The 16,073-nt window shown below is 43.6% G+C and overlaps 2 protein-coding genes across 3 annotated transcripts; both read right to left on the bottom strand.

Annotated features, from left to right (window-relative positions):
• Positions 1–3,141: 3,141 nt before the first annotated feature.
• On the bottom strand, positions 3,142–10,667 carry bsdc1 (BSD domain containing 1). Of its 2 annotated transcripts, none has more exons than XM_054613932.1 (11): positions 10,621–10,667; positions 10,052–10,106; positions 8,724–8,840; positions 8,378–8,545; positions 8,009–8,063; positions 7,319–7,434; positions 7,029–7,097; positions 6,403–6,487; positions 5,816–6,307; positions 5,528–5,631; positions 3,142–4,722 (listed from the first exon to the last, which is right to left on the bottom strand). In XM_054613932.1, the coding sequence occupies exons 1-11, from the start codon at positions 10,629–10,631 to the stop codon at positions 4,693–4,695; spliced, it is 1,302 nt and encodes a 433-aa protein (XP_054469907.1). In that variant the 5' UTR covers positions 10,632–10,667; the 3' UTR covers positions 3,142–4,692. The 2 variants fall into 2 exon arrangements, with proteins under 2 accessions (XP_054469907.1, XP_054469906.1); XM_054613931.1 differs by lacking the exon at positions 10,621–10,667 and adding an exon at positions 10,541–10,607.
• Positions 10,668–15,085: 4,418 nt separating this feature from the next.
• Positions 15,086–15,856, bottom strand: olig4 (oligodendrocyte transcription factor 4). Its single transcript, XM_054614602.1, has one exon. The coding sequence runs from the start codon at positions 15,854–15,856 to the stop codon at positions 15,086–15,088; it is 771 nt and encodes a 256-aa protein (XP_054470577.1).
• Positions 15,857–16,073: the final 217 nt, after the last annotated feature.

Below are 16,073 nucleotides of genomic sequence, written 5' to 3' on the forward strand. Positions count from 1 at the left end.
TGACATGCATCCAGAGGAGCCCCTCTGTCTTGACCATAAATCTGAATGGAGTGGGAGTTATCATCTCCCCCTTCCCCCTTCCCCCTCCCCCCGGCTAAAACCCCGCATTCCTCCCAGACACCGCTTCGTACAAACAAAGTGGCCTGTTCCCACAACTCGACATTGGGAAAGGCGATGGTTTGTCATGGAAAAATCCAGAGGCATCTCAAGAGTCCTTAATAAGTTGTTTTTCTTTTTTCTCTCTCTCTCCCACAAGGCTCTGCAATGGAATCAGCACTTCGCCGAGTGGCTGCGTGTTCTCTCTATATGTGGCAGGGAGGAAACTAAGTTGGACATGTAGTTCACACATAGATGTCAGTCCCCATCAGGTAGAGAGTAAAACTAAACGTCTAAATGAACTGTGAAGAGATTGAAGTCAACACACATATGAGTAGGAGCTGAAAGAAATACACAGAGCTAAGTCAGACAGAGAATTCACACGCTGCAGAAAAGCTCAAAGATGCAGGGATGCACACACACGCACACACACACACATCTGAAATGAGTGTGCATTGGGGGGAAGTCGTTATAGAAAAACCCTGGTAACACATTCCATAGGAGACCGCCTCCTCCCTCAAAGGGAGTCTTTTGTGCTTACTGAAAGGCAGAGGGGGTTACAGGGTTTCTCCCTTTAGGGTGCCGAGAATAATACTCGCTCCCAAGACAATGACCTCATCCTGACTCTCTCCGTGTTAATGCATCTGTATGCATGCATGTGCGTTTGGGAGACGATGGGAATGAGTGCGACTACGTCCGGGGGACGGAGTGCTGTACGTGAATGATGGAGCGAGAAAGTCAGAGAGGCAGAAAGAAAAGCAGGAAGTGTTCGGTCGAGGATGGATTACGAGGGGAAAGGGGGAAGGGGGGGCGCTAAATAGATCCTCAGGAGAGAAGCATCACCCCCACCCCCCCCTCCACATTGTCTGTCTACGGTGAAATGATCTGTAGACGACACTGGTAAGAGCCGGAGGTAATGTAAAGCACGCACACACACACACACACACACACACACACACACACACCCGGGTCCAGGGAGCGGTGGGCTTCAACAGGAAATTCCTTTACAGCCTTTCTGCTGACTAAGGCCTCCGAGTGGGAACAGAGTAAGAAAGAATGTAATGTATATGGTGTGTGTGTGTGTGTGTGTGTGTGTGTGTGTTGTGTGTGTGTGTGTGTGTGTGTGTTATTTGGGGTCCAGTTAGGGCAGCATATGCATAAGCCATTACCAAAGGGGTGTGAGGGGTGCTGGTTTCGGAATAAAAGAGAATTATTTTCAGCAGTATCATTTATCAAATAAGCAGGTACGGTGTCATTGCAGCCATAAAAACACAGCTGAAGAGAGAAATTATTTATGATCGAAAGATGATGAATTTCTTTCGACAGAGTTGCTAATTAATCTTTTTTTTTTTTTTCTTCAGAAATATTCTCATTTGCATACTAGTAGGAGAGCAAGGTTCAAGGTTTCTCTTTATTTGTCCTTAAATTGTGGAAATCTGAGAGAGAGAGAGATTGGCTCCTCATTTGAATTCTCTGCCCTGGTGCTATGTTAGTCTTGACATGGGTGCGATGGACTGATGCTCACATTGGTCCGTTTCATCATCCACTCACTCACCAATCCCCCACTACGACCACACCCACCATACCCCCTCGGTATGTGTACAAGAGTGAGAGAGAGAGAGAGAGAGAGAGAGAGAGAGAGACAGAGAGAGAGAGAGAGAGAGAGAGAGACACACAGACAGTAGCCATCTTTACACGCAGCATCCATGTTGCAGAGCCAGCACGCTGCACAGGTGTCCCTCCACAGTGACCTACATTTCCCCATCCGATGCCACCACCAAGACCATGAACATTTCATTTACCGCCTGCTGCGTCTCTGCAGGCTTCCAGTGAGGCCGAGTTCAGAGAGATTCTGTGCGGGGAAAAAACTAAGAGAAAATTGCAGAAATGATATGATTTATGCGGCTGGTGATGAACAATGGTTTATGTCAGAACATGTGAACATGTCTGTGAGATGGATGCTGCAGCTGAGAGAAAAGGAGTGGCAGGTTGTGTCTGGGTTGGCCGTTATGGAGCAACAGCGCCATCAGGTGACTCACCTTCGGTACTGCAGGTATATATTTTTTTTTCCATATTGTAACATGCACAGACACTGCTTCTATTTGTATACCAGTTCAAAACTTGAGATTGAAAATCTTGCATTTGAAATTTGTTAAAAACCTTATAACCAACTATGTTAAGCTGAATTTTAGTGTTTAAAATGATGCAAAAGACATCTAGAATCATTTCCACTTAATGGAATGATCCTGGGTTTGAATATTTCACTCAAAGTCAACTATCCTTCAGTGGATGGAAGCTATACAACCTGATGCGGAATATACGAGACGAAATATTTTTGAAATTAAAGCTTAAAAAATGAATTACATAGTAAAGTCATTGCAACTGAAAACCCAACCCACCGCTCAAAGTGCAAAAGAACAGAATCAGAATCTGTCAACGATACTCAGTATATACTGTATACAGAGTACCAAAGTTATTAAGTCAGGCAAACTTGGAAGTGTTCACCACCAACACTGTTGATTCATATAGTACCTTGAGTTAACACTGCCTTCTAAAAATGTAATTTATGTTCTTTTTATAGGTGACAGTAAAGTCCCCACCCACAGACAGCGGTATAGTTCCGTATGGGGGCAGAGATAGCGATCTCTTGAGAGATAGTGATCCTCTGTAGTGTCATCTCTCTGGACAAAATAAAGTTGAACAGTTTCAGTGATCCTTTATTTGGAGTTTTGGCCAGACATAGCTGTGAAGAACTTTTTGAAACATTTACTTTTTATTGTTAAATTCCACTTTTTGAGTTTTAAGTTATGCTGACCGTAGAAGTTAAGCACTTAAGTTTGTGTTATCAGCAAATAGTTCTGGTATGAGTGGTTATTTCCTGTGCATTGCGTGCACTATAATTGAAGACCCTCAACACCACTAATTATAATGTTTTAGTAGCCTAGTCTGGTTTTAAAAAAAAAAAACAGACCCGTCTGGTTTTTCTTCTTTAGTAGCAGAATGGCCATACTGGATTATTTCACAATACACGACACTACGCCCATGAGCCATGAATCCTTTAATGACAATGGTCGTTTTGAAAAAAATATAGCGAAATACTCGACCTAAAACAAAAGAAAGAACTTGACAGCAGATTTGAAAACAGATGTGTGCAGAACATCTTTGATTAGTCCAAAGTGTGAATCAGAAGAGAATACACAGCCGAGAATTATAGACATGCAACACATTGTCAGAACACAAAAACCTGAAGAACAGCCAAATGTCTTTACCAGAAAACATACAACTCAACAGTCACCATCTGCACAATGTTCTGCATGGCATTGCACGGACATGCAATCCAAAGCACTTTATACAATAATTAAGCATTTATTTTAGTATAAATATTACATCTCTAGGATTATTTTGTGTATCGCTTACATTACAGATGATGGAGAGGGAAAAATCAGAGAAGCATGGAGTGTTTTCTCGTTGCTCCTTGGTCTACTTGGCACTCTGCCAGCTGAGCCACTTTGTTCCAAACTGAGAATCTTTAAACTTCAAACGATTAACTCACATGCTACCCTCCATTTCAAGCCAAAGAATCCGGCATCAAAACACCGTGACCAGTTTGAGTTCTCTTTGTTTAGTCACATACGACCTCTCTTTAACTAATGTGATAACTAATAGATTCCCACTACCCAAATAAGACAAACAACTCATTCAAAAGTGACAAGAGAGTTACAGCCTGCAACAAGCCCATATATTCAAACCAATCACATGATATTACAGAGAGAGGGGGGGGGACGACGACTAACAACAATGACATGATAGCTGGTTGTGCAACTGACTTGTAACAAAAACATTTGGATAACATCATCACACTGCAGCGTGTTTTAGAAGGCCATACGTCTAGAGTTGGGAGTGAATCCAAAATGAAAAGTGCTCTGTGAATGAAGGCCGAAATATATATATATATATTTATTTGTTTTGTCATTCTGAAGATTTACTTGCATAATAAAAAGATGAGAAAGACAAAAAGGGGGCACAGGTAGAATTAAATCAATCGATCATCATTAAAAAACAAACAAAAAAAATCACTTGGGAAGTATTTCATCTCAGAAAGATGACAAGCAGCATTATAGTTCATGGCTATTTTGCAGCCTGCTGTTAAGTCATTGCCCAACTTGCAATGCAGACGCGACATACATATTTAATGGCATAACGAAAAAGGGGAAACAGCTCCTCCCCCGCTGAAGTGATACCTTTCACATTCTGACTTTGTCACTGCGTGTCCTTAAGCTTTAAACAGGTGGTGACTAGTGTCGTATGCTCTCTAAGTCAGACGTTACTCCAAGAAAGAAATAGCCAAGATTACCATTGCTAGAGGCCTATCTGCGCTAAACTGACTGAGCAGTGTAATTCTTATTGCCTTGGTCTTCCGGTTGCTCTTTTCTTTTCAACAGGTTCACCAATATGGTTCAAACCCGCTGGAAAAATCCCCTACTGACAATCATGACATGGTGACAGTGTGGACAAAGAGTTAAAAACACGTTAAGCATGGTTCGTCTGCCGAGAACTGGCTTTAATGGCGGAACAGAGTTTGTGTTGCGGCGGCTCTCATTCCCAGTTCTCCCAGTCTTCGTCCATCTGGTAAAAAAAAAAAAAAAAAAAAAAAAAGGGGTAAGTCAAACCATTCTCCATTTTTCATATTTTAAAGTGGAAACCGCTTATAGTGATCTCGTTTCCAGTGATCAACCACGTATATGGAACAACAAGCTTGGGACAGAATCAGTCCTATACAAATGCTGTTTAAAGACCCAAAATGAACACTGAAGCAGAACACTTTTTGTCCTGATCCAGATGTGAGAGAAGTTAGCTATCTCCTAAAAGCATATGATAAACTGCCAGAAACCACCAACTAGATGCAGCAGCAAAACTCCTGAGGCTTCCTTGTGTAGTCTACAGAAAGCTAATGCGCAGAGGGAAAGCCACCCTCGTCAAAAAGGGTTGATAAAGCCTGTTCACGTAAAGTCCCCTTAAAGTGAAACTATGCCATTGCAGCCTGGAAAGTAGTGCAGACAAACTGTGGCCGCCTTCTTCCATGCCGCCAGCGCCCTGAGCTCCTCCACCGTCCTTCTGCCAGTTCATCTGCATACACCGCCCCCCTCTGCAATGACACCGCCCGCAAACTAACAAATGCTGCAGATCCTCATCCCAAGTGAGCACTTTGGTGGGGGAAAGATGGAGCCAGCAAATAGCTAAGCTGTCCGTGTCAGAACGATATGTTCTCGTCTTCAATACACAAATACCAATTAGATAGTAGAACTAAAGAAAGTCCAAAAAATAAAACATTTATAATAACCATCCACTTGTACTGGTCAATGCAGCTCAGACAGACGTGATCGCTGTGAGCGGTTTCCACTGTAATTTTGGTAAATGTCACAGCACCAACCTCTCCAGAAGCTTCTATTTTAGAGAGTGCCATTTGGACCTCTTCCTCTGTCATGTCCAGGTCGAAGTCTTTCTCCCAGTCCTCGCTCACATCGGTGCTGGACCCTGGAGACGGAAAGACACATTTGGAACTCTGTGTGACCTCGGCTCTGCTGCTTCTTCTTCTTCGCCTATTGAGCGGAAAGCTCACAACCACTTCACTGAACCTAATCCTGTTTAGATTCATACATCCTAACAGGAACAGTAAGAATCTCACTGCCAACTGAAAAACATCCTCAAGTCATCTCACCTTTCTTGCCATTGTTAGAGGGCGTAGACTTCCCGCTGTCAGAGTTAAGCTCAAACACTCTCAGGTCCTGTGGCCCCTCCTCCTTGGCTGCTTCTGGTTTAGCGTTGGGGCCAGAAGCCCGCACTGACGGCCCATCAACAGTGACCTCTGGCTGGGTGACCACTTCCCCTTGAGCCTCAAGAGGCGAGTCACTCTTTCCAGGCCTCCGCTCTTCTTGCGTCTTGTCCGCAGCATCTTCCAAGCTGGCTTCTGTCAGTTTCTCGGCCAGCTCCGTGGCAACGGGCTCAGGCCGCGCCAGCACCTGCGTTGGGAGGCTGAAGCTGTCGCTGCTGACTGAGAGGGTGGCGTCACGCTCTTCGGAGGGAGACAGCACGGGGCTCAGTAGAGTCGTTCTTGCGGGAGCGGTCGGGTTGGCGGGCAGCGGGGTCGAGCTGTAGTCCAAGGGGGGTGTCAAGTTGAGTCGGGACGATGACGTGGCGCCGAGGAAATCATCTGACAGGAACAACGTGAACACCGAAGACGCAGTTTAAGTGACAGGTTTTACAGTGAATCGGTTTATTCAAAATGTTAAACTGAAGGTAGCATACCTTCCTCCTCCTCCTCCCAGCCAAGGGTCTCTGTGTGTGTAGTCTGTTCTGCCCTCTGCTTCAATGCCACTCTCCTTGCCTCCTCCTAGAAAACACAATCAGAGGGAAATTTGAATGTTTACATTAATGCAAGAATTTCAACGCGTATATTGTCAATTTCTTTGTGACCTTCCTTATGTATATTCGTTTTTTTCAGCATAAAACAGTTAAAGATGGCTTAAATTCTGTGCAACCTTTATGTTGTCGACTACAAAAAGTTCATTAATTCTCAGTGTTCACACCGTGTTGTTATGTTGCTGTTGATTAAGATAGCTTATTCAGGTGTTTTCTGTTATTGTATATAATTCCCTCTATAAAAATGTATTGCAATACTGATTGTCCAATAAAAACTGCCTCGATATTATTTTAAGTTAAACATGTTTTAAGGCCAAATCACATCAACATATAACACACAACCAGTGCTCTCTACAGGCACAGTAGGCAGGTGGAGCCACCGGCAGTGACTCCGGACCTCTAGCATGTTTCCGCCAGCAGGTGGCAGTGTCCGTGCAAGACAATCATTTGAGCTGATGGAAAAGACCTGTTCTGCAGTTCAGAATACACAACACATAAAATAGCACCATTACCTGGTCCAACTGGAAGACTCTGTAGAAATACCTCTGCCAGAATTCTGAATGTGCTACAGCCACCGGCACCTGTGAATAAAAACAACAAAAACTGTCCTCATCTTGTTTACTGCACTGCTTAAGTATTCTTGCTGACATCTCGTTCTTTTTGCGCTTTAAAAGCACTTATTGTAGGTCGCTTTAGATAAAAGCGTCTGCCAAATAAATATGTACGGAAATGCAGTAGTTTGGAACAAAACTGGAGGCTGTGCTCCTTAATAAGAAGTTATGACAAAAGCATCAATACATACCATTTTGGTGTAAAGGGCTCGTATTGAGGGACTGTTGACCAAAAGCTCTGAGATTTCTCCTTTCTGTTCTTCCAAACTGAAGCTGGACAGCCAGTTATCAAACTGCTCTGGGGGACCTGGACAAAAAAAGACTTCTCATTAAAATACATTCAAGAGACATCAAAGAGTAAAGATTAAGAAGGCGTGTATTATCTTATCCAATTTACAGTAAGACCACCTTGCAATTACCAGATTATGAAGTCAACTGTGGCTCATCACACAAAACAAACAAATCTAGCAAACTAATGACCAACAATGGGGGAAAAAAATATATATACAGTACCAGTCAAAAGTTTGGACACACCTTCTCATTCAACTACTTTGATCTAAAATATAAAACATATTCTGGTTTGTTGAGCATTTGTTTGTTTACCACATAATTCCATATGTGTTCCTTCATAGTTTGGATGTCTTCAATATTAATCTACAATGTAGAAAACAAATTAAATAGAAATAAAGAAAAAACATTGAATGAGAAGGTGTGTCCAAACTTTTGACTGGTACTGTACATATATGTGTCACAGCAGTAGAATAAAGAACTAGCATTGAAACAAGAAAGATTAAAGAACAGCTTACTTAAAACACAATATAACTAATACCAGCCTCACATTCTAGTTGAGGTCTTGTCTACTTCACTGTGTTCTATCTTACCATCAGGCTCATTGCAGTATGTAGCAGGGTCAGCTTGCAAACTGTAGAGACGTGCCTGCAGGACAAACAAATACTTGGCTGTGGTTGTTTCGTCTCAACATGCACATCATGTGCTCACTTTCACAGTCCTGAAGCCTCTTATGACAAAACATAAGACAACTAAATCTGTCCTGAATCAACTTTGTTTAAGGTGATTAGTCAGAAAGTCACATTTTCCATTTGCATATTTACAATCACCCTTGCACAGAGATTGTGCTTAGCTCTGATGTTTTATCATTTAGAAACTCCATGTTTGTGATACAGCAAACTTGTTGTAATAGGAGATGACTCTAAAGTGTATTTTTCAGCTAAAAGGACAAGTAGACCCACCTTAGAACTGTCGTAGATCTCTGTTGTTCCTGCTGCCGTTGCCACCAATGTGATTACATCACAGTCAATGGTTTTATCGGGGGGTGGAGCAAGCGTGTCCGTTATCACCCCTAAGAAGCTAGAGAGGCTCTTCTTCACCTTTTCTGAGGTCTCAGAGGAACCTTCCACCTGGAAAGCAGCATAAATAGACTGGTTAGAGTTGGTATTTAGCATCTAAAAAATCCATTCATACATGAGTGATGCATTTGACGCAAGTCTATTGAACCCCCATTCAACTGCCATTTGACCTGACTGTCATAAGGGACTTACATTAAAAACAATGAACAAGGCGAAGGCTGAAACTTACCGCAAGCTTGTTCCTGACAGCCGTGGCTGTGGCCACAATCGAGCAGGTCGTGTCATGTTGCACCACAGTGGAGAACTCGGTCAGGTCTCGCTTTATGAATTCTAAGGCCTCAGTTGACTGCAGAAGAGAGTCAAATAATCACCTTCAACCTTATCATCTCAATTAAGAAATACTTGCTTCAGTGTATGTACATAAAAACACAACATTCAAATTACACAAAGAATAGAGTTCAATGCCACTCATGCCAACAAAGCATATGACATAAATATAAAAACATGAAGAAAAGCAGTTATTTTCTAGTCTTTTGGCAACTTTAATCATGCCGTGCCATCAGGTAATGGGGGGGGGACTAATGCTCCAGTAACAGACACTAATGCTCCAGTAACAGACACTAATGCTCCAGTAACAGACTAATGCTCCAGTAACAGACACTAATGCTCCAGTAACAGACTAATGCTCCAGTAACAGACACTAATGCTCCAGTAACAGACACTAATGCTCCAGTAACAGACACTAATGCTCCAGTAACAGACACTAATGCTCCAGTAACAGACTAATGCTCCAGTAACAGACACTAATGCTCCAGTAACAGACACTAATGCTCCAGTAACAGACACTAATGCTCCAGTAACAGACACTAATGCTCCAGTAACAGACACTAATGCTCCAGTAACAGACACTAATGCTCCAGTAACAGACTAATGCTCCAGTAACAGACACTAATGCTCCAGTAACAGACTAATGCTCCAGTAACAGACTAATGCTCCAGTAACAGACACTAATGCTCCAGTAACAGACACTAATGCTCCAGTAACAGACTAATGCTCCAGTAACAGACTGATGCTCCAGTAACAGACACTAATGCTCCAGTAACAGACACTAATGCTCCAGTAACAGACTAATGCTCCAGTAACAGACACTAATGCTCCAGTAACAGACTAGTAACAGACACTGCAGACTCTCCAGTAACAGACACTAATGCTCCAGTAACAGACACTAATGCTCCAGTAACAGACTAATGCTCCAGTAACAGACTAATGCTCCAGTAACAGACTAATGCTCCAGTAACAGACTAATGCTCCAGTAACAGACACTAATGCTCCAGTAACAGACACTAATGCTCCAGTAACAGACACTAATGCTCCAGTAACAGACACTAGTAACTTTAATGGTGTCCTGTGTGTGTGTGTGTAACAGACTAATGTGTAACAGACACTCTCCAGTAACAGACACTGTCTGATGGCAGTGTGTGTAATCAGCCGATGGCTGAATGAGCTGCCCAGCTGCCACAGTTCCTCATGGACAGATTGTCCAGGATGGCTGGTTACCTTGTCTTTGACGGCCTGGTAGCTCTGCTGAAGCCAGCCTCCCCACCAGCCTTCTCTGTAAGCAGACAGTCAGACAGTAACAGGCCACAGTTTGAAACCAAACAGCAGAGAGAACATTTCCCTCACATCCACACCTTGTGAACCACTGACACAAACATAGCTTAGCATGCTAAACGGGTGAGCTAATGTCAGCTAGCAGCGCCGTGCAGGATCACCTGAGGGCTGTAAGCAGACACGTCAGCTGTACGCACAGAAGATATATTTACACATATATATATATATATATGTATATTTATACAGAGCCCTCTCTTTGCTGCTGTGTGGTTTACGCTGCTCTGCCCTGAGCTCATGCTAACGAGGCTATGCTAACGCTAGCCGGGCTGTGTTTTGGTAAACAAACGCACTTCCTGAACCGATCCGGTGCAGAGACCGTTTAAACAAACCAACTACAACAAACAACAGTCTGCACACCGCACAGCGAGCACGCACCGTGTGCACGGCGAGCGGGCTCTCTGCTGTGTCATATTTAAAACACAAAAACAACAAGTAATCTGCGGGTTCACTCTCACCCTTCAGCCATCTTCAGACGATGACATCATCAGTAGCTACTGAACTCTGACCCCGGTTGCTAAACACGTGACGCAATAGGACTTGCATTCTGCGATGCGCATGCGCATGATAACCATATTCACATGTACAGAGATGAGATACAGTACCAGTTAAAAGTTTGGACACACCTTCTCTTTCAATGGTTTTTCTTTATTTATATATATATATATATTTTTTCTACATTGTAGATTAATATTGAAGACATCCAAACTATGAAGGAACACATATGGAATTATGTGGTAAACAAACAAATGCTCAACAAACCAGAATATGTTTTATATTTTAGATTCTTCAAAGCAGTTGAATGAGAAGGTGTGTCCAAACTTTTGACTGGTACTGAGGTACTGTATATCGAAAGAAATCCCTGTTTCAAATAGTCGTGTTGTACAGTTTCTACCAGCACATGTTCTGCAGTCTCTATGGTTGCTGCAGAGGACCAGATTAGACAGCAACGCCAAAGAATGAGTGGCAAAATATACTGGGGAGTTTGGGAAGCACAGTGTGGGCTACATACACTTGATAAAATAATCAGATGACTTTCAGTAGTTCTCTATTCGTTTGGGGATTTGTTCAAAACAAGAGGTAACCAACCTCTGCGAGAGACTTCATACTGTTTATGTGGTCAGAAGTTAAGCACCTCTCTGCATATTTAACCAGAAACAGACTTGTAAAGGAACAACATTAATCTGCACTCAGTGTAGGCACTCGTGGTAAATGCTCTGAAAACATTGTTCTCTTTGTGGTAGTTGTGTGGAAAGAAAAGAGAACTGTGTTAAAAGTCATCAAAAGTTAAGTAAATGCATCTGGAGCCACTGTCGTCCAGTTTGCAGAAGTGCATCAGAACAAAGTAGTACAACCAGGAGCACGATGCCTCCATGAGGGAGGCTAGAAAATGAAAGCATTTGCAAGTTTTTTCTTTTAATTAATCCTCATTTAACCAATAAGCTGCATACAAAACCAAACAAATGAACCCAGACCAAACCTCTCCTTCCCGAGCCATTATGTTGGCTTATCAGTGTTTAGCTATTCCAACAGGAATCCCTTCATCAATCTCCCTGCTCTAAGTATCTGTGCATGTGCGTGTATGTTCACACCGTATTGCATATGCGTGGGTTGACCCCCAGCATCTGTGCTTTCCCCTCATCAGTATTCTGGGTGAAAAGGGGGCTGTAGGCTTTACCGAGCACAAAATGAAAAAGAACAGGCAACAAGCCTCTGGAATTGTGTTCTCCCTTAATTGAAGTCCACCCTTATCCAGACGCTGCACAATGTGTGCGTATGTCCCTCAATATGTCTCCCCTGTCCAGCCCCTCAATCCTCTTAATTGGGTCTTTCAGTCCTCTAATTAACTCTGTCAATGCAGGTTGTGCTGAGCCAAGTTGGGACAAGTAGTCCTCTATTGATCAGTATCCGAAGCAGTTAACTCACCCAGCTGTCCACATGGCTGTGGTTTGTGTGTGTGTGTGTGTGTGTGTGTGTGTGTGTGTGTGTGTGTGTGTGTGTGTGTGTGTGTGTGTGTGTGTGTGTGTGTGTGTGGTGTTTGCTTGACATTCAATGAACATAAGGGCAAATGTGTAGTATCATCCCTCGTTTTGTTAAAACATCTTTGTCTATGGTTTTGGAAATTCCTCTTCTTCAGTGGATAAGCAGTTAAGTAGCTTCAGTTTGTCCAATTCATTTCAGATTTTAGATTGGTTAATATGACTTGTTTGTGAAGAAAATGTAGTCCTACAACTTATTTATTATTTATTCTTTATTTATACAAGTAATCTTTGGGTAGACTCTGGGTCTCATTCTCAAGAGAAACCTGGTTATGGTTGGTTATGAACTGTAACTCTCCTCTCTGTAAGTATCAATTGGATTCCTTCCGTTTATTATGGTTAATATGAAATACTTACTGCAGAGGTGAAAAGGAAAGTATTGTTCTTACACACAGTTTTAAACATTTTCTTTGATTTTATGCTACTTTATACTTGTACCTGACTTGATTTCAGAGGAAGATAACATATGTTTTTCTCATAAAAAGTTTGAAAAATCTGCCAGTGTTGCATATTTTAAACAGTTTTTATGCAAATTAACTTGTTTGCATCATTTCTTTTTCATAATTCTAGTGTCATAACCTGCCTTTTGCTCTCTTTTCAAGAAACAGACATTTGTTTGTAGAGCATTTTTTGATAAGAATCATGTTGAAATATTGTTACTGCACTGCTAAATAAGGTTTTAATTATCGACACAACTCCAGATGTTAAACTGCCCAACACTTAATAAAATAATTAAAACCTCCACTCTAGACTTCTTTTACTTAAATAAATTATGTGATTACAGCTAAAAGCACCCTTTTCTGTATCCCTTGTTTTAATTCTCAGAGGTAATTGTTCACAACATTATGACTTAAACCAGAGCTGCCACTGCTGGTTAGCGTATGCTAAAGAGCACCACGATGACAGCAGTGGCTGACCATAATGGCACACAGAGGACCTGTCCATATTGTATGATTTAAGAAGCATATCCATTACTACACCACACACAGCACACCCACCCACACGCACACACACCCTCTCCAGACCGCTGATGCCACACCGTGGTTTAACACCATCTGGTGCTGATCAGGAAACACCAGCTTTGCACAAGTCAGTGTCTCTAATTATCTACCTAGAGCAAAGGGAGGCCGATCCCCACTAATCTCCACAATGTGTTCTGCTTCCCATTCCCACCTGTGCCCAAGTAAAAGGTGGGGAGGGGCTTGTGGGAGGACCCGGGGTCTCTGTGTCAAGGGACCGGGGACCAGGTGACGCCGCAACGCCTGGTCCCCACGACAGAAGCGCCACAGCTTGGTTTGGCTGGCAGCTGCCTCCCCCCACTGAGACATCCCACAGCTGACAATCCCCAAGTACTGACAGGGGCTCTTTTCAGTGTCAATAGCCTCATATATTAGAGCTAACCGCCTTTGTGGCGAGTGAGGGTGTCAGGCCTTTTGGCCCGACAGCGCTTGTTACCATGATGAAATGTAGATTGAATGGAGGGGGTCTGTGTCTGAGGCACGAGAGCTTGGACTCCCCCAGGCCTTTGTGTCCCACGCATGGCCATTGTTCAAGCCCATTCAGTGGCTCTCAGGAGGAGGAGGTGGGGTGGGAGGGAGGTGGGTGAGAATGAGTTACATCTCTTCATCTCTCCCCTGATCTCCAGCTCATCTGTCAGCCGTGGGAGGATAAGCATGTATTTTACACGCTTGATTTGTTGCTAAGTGAGGGCCGGCCATTGTCGGGTTGTTTGACTAAATCATGTTCATGGCAATCAGTGTGTATAATGCTTATGTCTGCGGTTCAGCGGATTAATCATTGTTATGGATCAGCTTGATTTTTAAGGCAAAACGCAGAATCGTTTTATTGCAAATGCATGTTGAAAGTATGTGGAAATATCTGCTTGAAGTTAAAGAAAAAAATCCTCCGTGCTTTTATAGAGACTTTTTTCTTTTTTTTTTTAGACTGACCTCATTATGTCCTCAACTTTAAATTCGTCCTTTGTGTGCCAACATCCATGTTCTTATGAGACAGAGACAAATCGCCGGCCTAGAGCTGAGGACATGGCTATGTCCCTCGCCTGTGTCAGACAAAAGTGACGCGCCGTCCTGGCGCCTGTGTCATCCTTTCATCTCCTACTCCCTGTTGAGGTGAAGATGGATGATCCCCGGGCTCAGGAACACCACATTCAGCCTCTGTGCTGGCACATTGTCTCATCCTTCTGTCCCCCTTTAGCTCTTTAGAGGTTAGTCTGTCCAAAGCTGGTTAGCAACCAATGACACCCTTTTCTAAATATCCATTTTTACACTGCCCTCCTGTCCTCCCTGGCACCAATAAAACCCCTTCTGTTTAGAAGAAGATGCAGCTCTATTGTTCTGATACATCTGCTGTGTATTTGTCAGTTTTTGTCAAAAACTCTTCCAGGAAAGTATCCACCTTGTAAAAAGAAATATAACCAGTAAGTCAGATATAGTTTGTTTTTCACAAATGTTCATGCAAAAATACAATTGCAGTCAGAGGAAAAAATGACACATTCACGAAGAGAAGAAGGCAAACAAGAGTTCTTATTATTACAAAATTTTAATTTAGGAAAATAGAAACCCTGCAAGACAATAGGCCACAACAGTTCCATTTCTGACAATGTTTCATCACCACAGACATCAGATAAATTACAGTATTTTCTACTCCTGTGTGTATTTAGATTTTTTTTTGTATAAACAATGCAGAAGGGAGATAAAAAAAAATAGCAGCAGTTTTCATTGCAGTAGATATATATACAGTATGTACAAGCTCTGGCACCAGCCATCGTTTCAGCAGTTCTTTTAAACAATATTCTGTGAGCTGCTTGGCTCATTGCTTTGATCCAAACAGTAGAGGTCAGTTTTTAAGAGTGAGAGAGTCCTGCTCACTTGATCATAGACAGGCTGTGTAATGTGGAGGTTGGTAAAGGCTGGCAGAGCGAGCAGGGACAGGGCATGCCGGGGAAGTGCCTGTAGGTGCCGGCCAGGTGGAGCGGGTCCTTCAGGAGGCCCTGGACCGAAGCGTGGAACCCCAGGAAGCTGGCGGATGGAGGGGAGTGCAGGGCTGGGGCTGCAGCTGGAGAAGCTGAGTGATGCTGGAGGGCTGAGGGCGCGCTGGCCATCAGCGAGTGCAGAGACTGGGCCAGAGGATGCAGAGGGAGGTGGGCGGTAGGGGCTGCAGGGGCGATAGTGGGGTGGGCAGCGGTGCGGCTCTGGATGGCAGCAGCGCCTCCATAAACATCCCCCACCAACTTCTTCATCTCGTCCAAGGAGCCGGACAGCATGAGGATGTAGTTGCGAGCCAACATCAAGGTGGAGATTTTGGACAGCTTGCGGACGGACGGGCCCTGAGCGTAGGGCATGACCTCTCTCAGGCTGTCCATCGCCTGGTTCAGATCGTGCATCCTTTTCCTCTCCCGACTGTTGACTTTCAGTCTCAGGTCCTGTCCCTCGATCTTGTCGGGCTCAGACCTGGACTTGGTCTTACCGCCCCCGCTGCAGCGCTCCGTCCTGCCCTGGCCGGCCTCTTCGTCTTCTCTGTTTTCTTGGCAGTACGTCTGGAACATGTTGTTGGAGAAGAAGCTCCCGGCGCAGTCGTCCACCACCAGGTCTGGGGACGAGGAGCGGCTGCAAACGGAGCCAGAGTCGGAATCCATCTCGGTTGAAGCGGATTAAAGTAGGTGGAACAAACGGTCCAAAAATACTACCCTGAATGCTGGGAAGTTGAGGTTAAATTCTACAGATGCTTCCCAATTCTCTGCTCTCCAAGCGTTTACAGTTCCCTGTAGTGTCACCACAGTCTCACTCCTCTCAGAGTTTGTGCTGCTCGGTCTAGTCTGATGATCAGTCTGTCCACAGGAGTGAGTCTGGCTA

The sequence above is a fragment of the Anoplopoma fimbria genome, chromosome 15, assembly GCF_027596085.1.
Source record: "Anoplopoma fimbria isolate UVic2021 breed Golden Eagle Sablefish chromosome 15, Afim_UVic_2022, whole genome shotgun sequence".
Classification (NCBI taxonomy): Eukaryota; Metazoa; Chordata; class Actinopteri; order Perciformes; family Anoplopomatidae; genus Anoplopoma; species Anoplopoma fimbria.

What these genes read in the sequence shown, in the direction of transcription:
- bsdc1 (XM_054613931.1), bottom strand. Translation starts at nt 10,575, where the DNA reads ATGACACAGCAGAGAGCCCGCTCGCCGTGCACACG. An exon ending in GCCCGCTCGCCGTGCACACG is followed by an intron (nt 10,107 to 10,540) that starts GTGCGTGCTCGC and finishes GTCTGCTTACAG; the next exon opens with AGAAGGCTGGTGGGGAGGCT. An exon ending in AAATAGAAGCTTCTGGAGAG is followed by an intron (nt 4,723 to 5,527) that starts GTTGGTGCTGTG and finishes TTTTTTTACCAG; the next exon opens with ATGGACGAAGACTGGGAGAA.
- olig4 (XM_054614602.1), bottom strand. Translation starts at nt 15,856, where the DNA reads ATGGATTCCGACTCTGGCTCCGTTTGCAGCCGCTCCTCGTCCCCAGAC.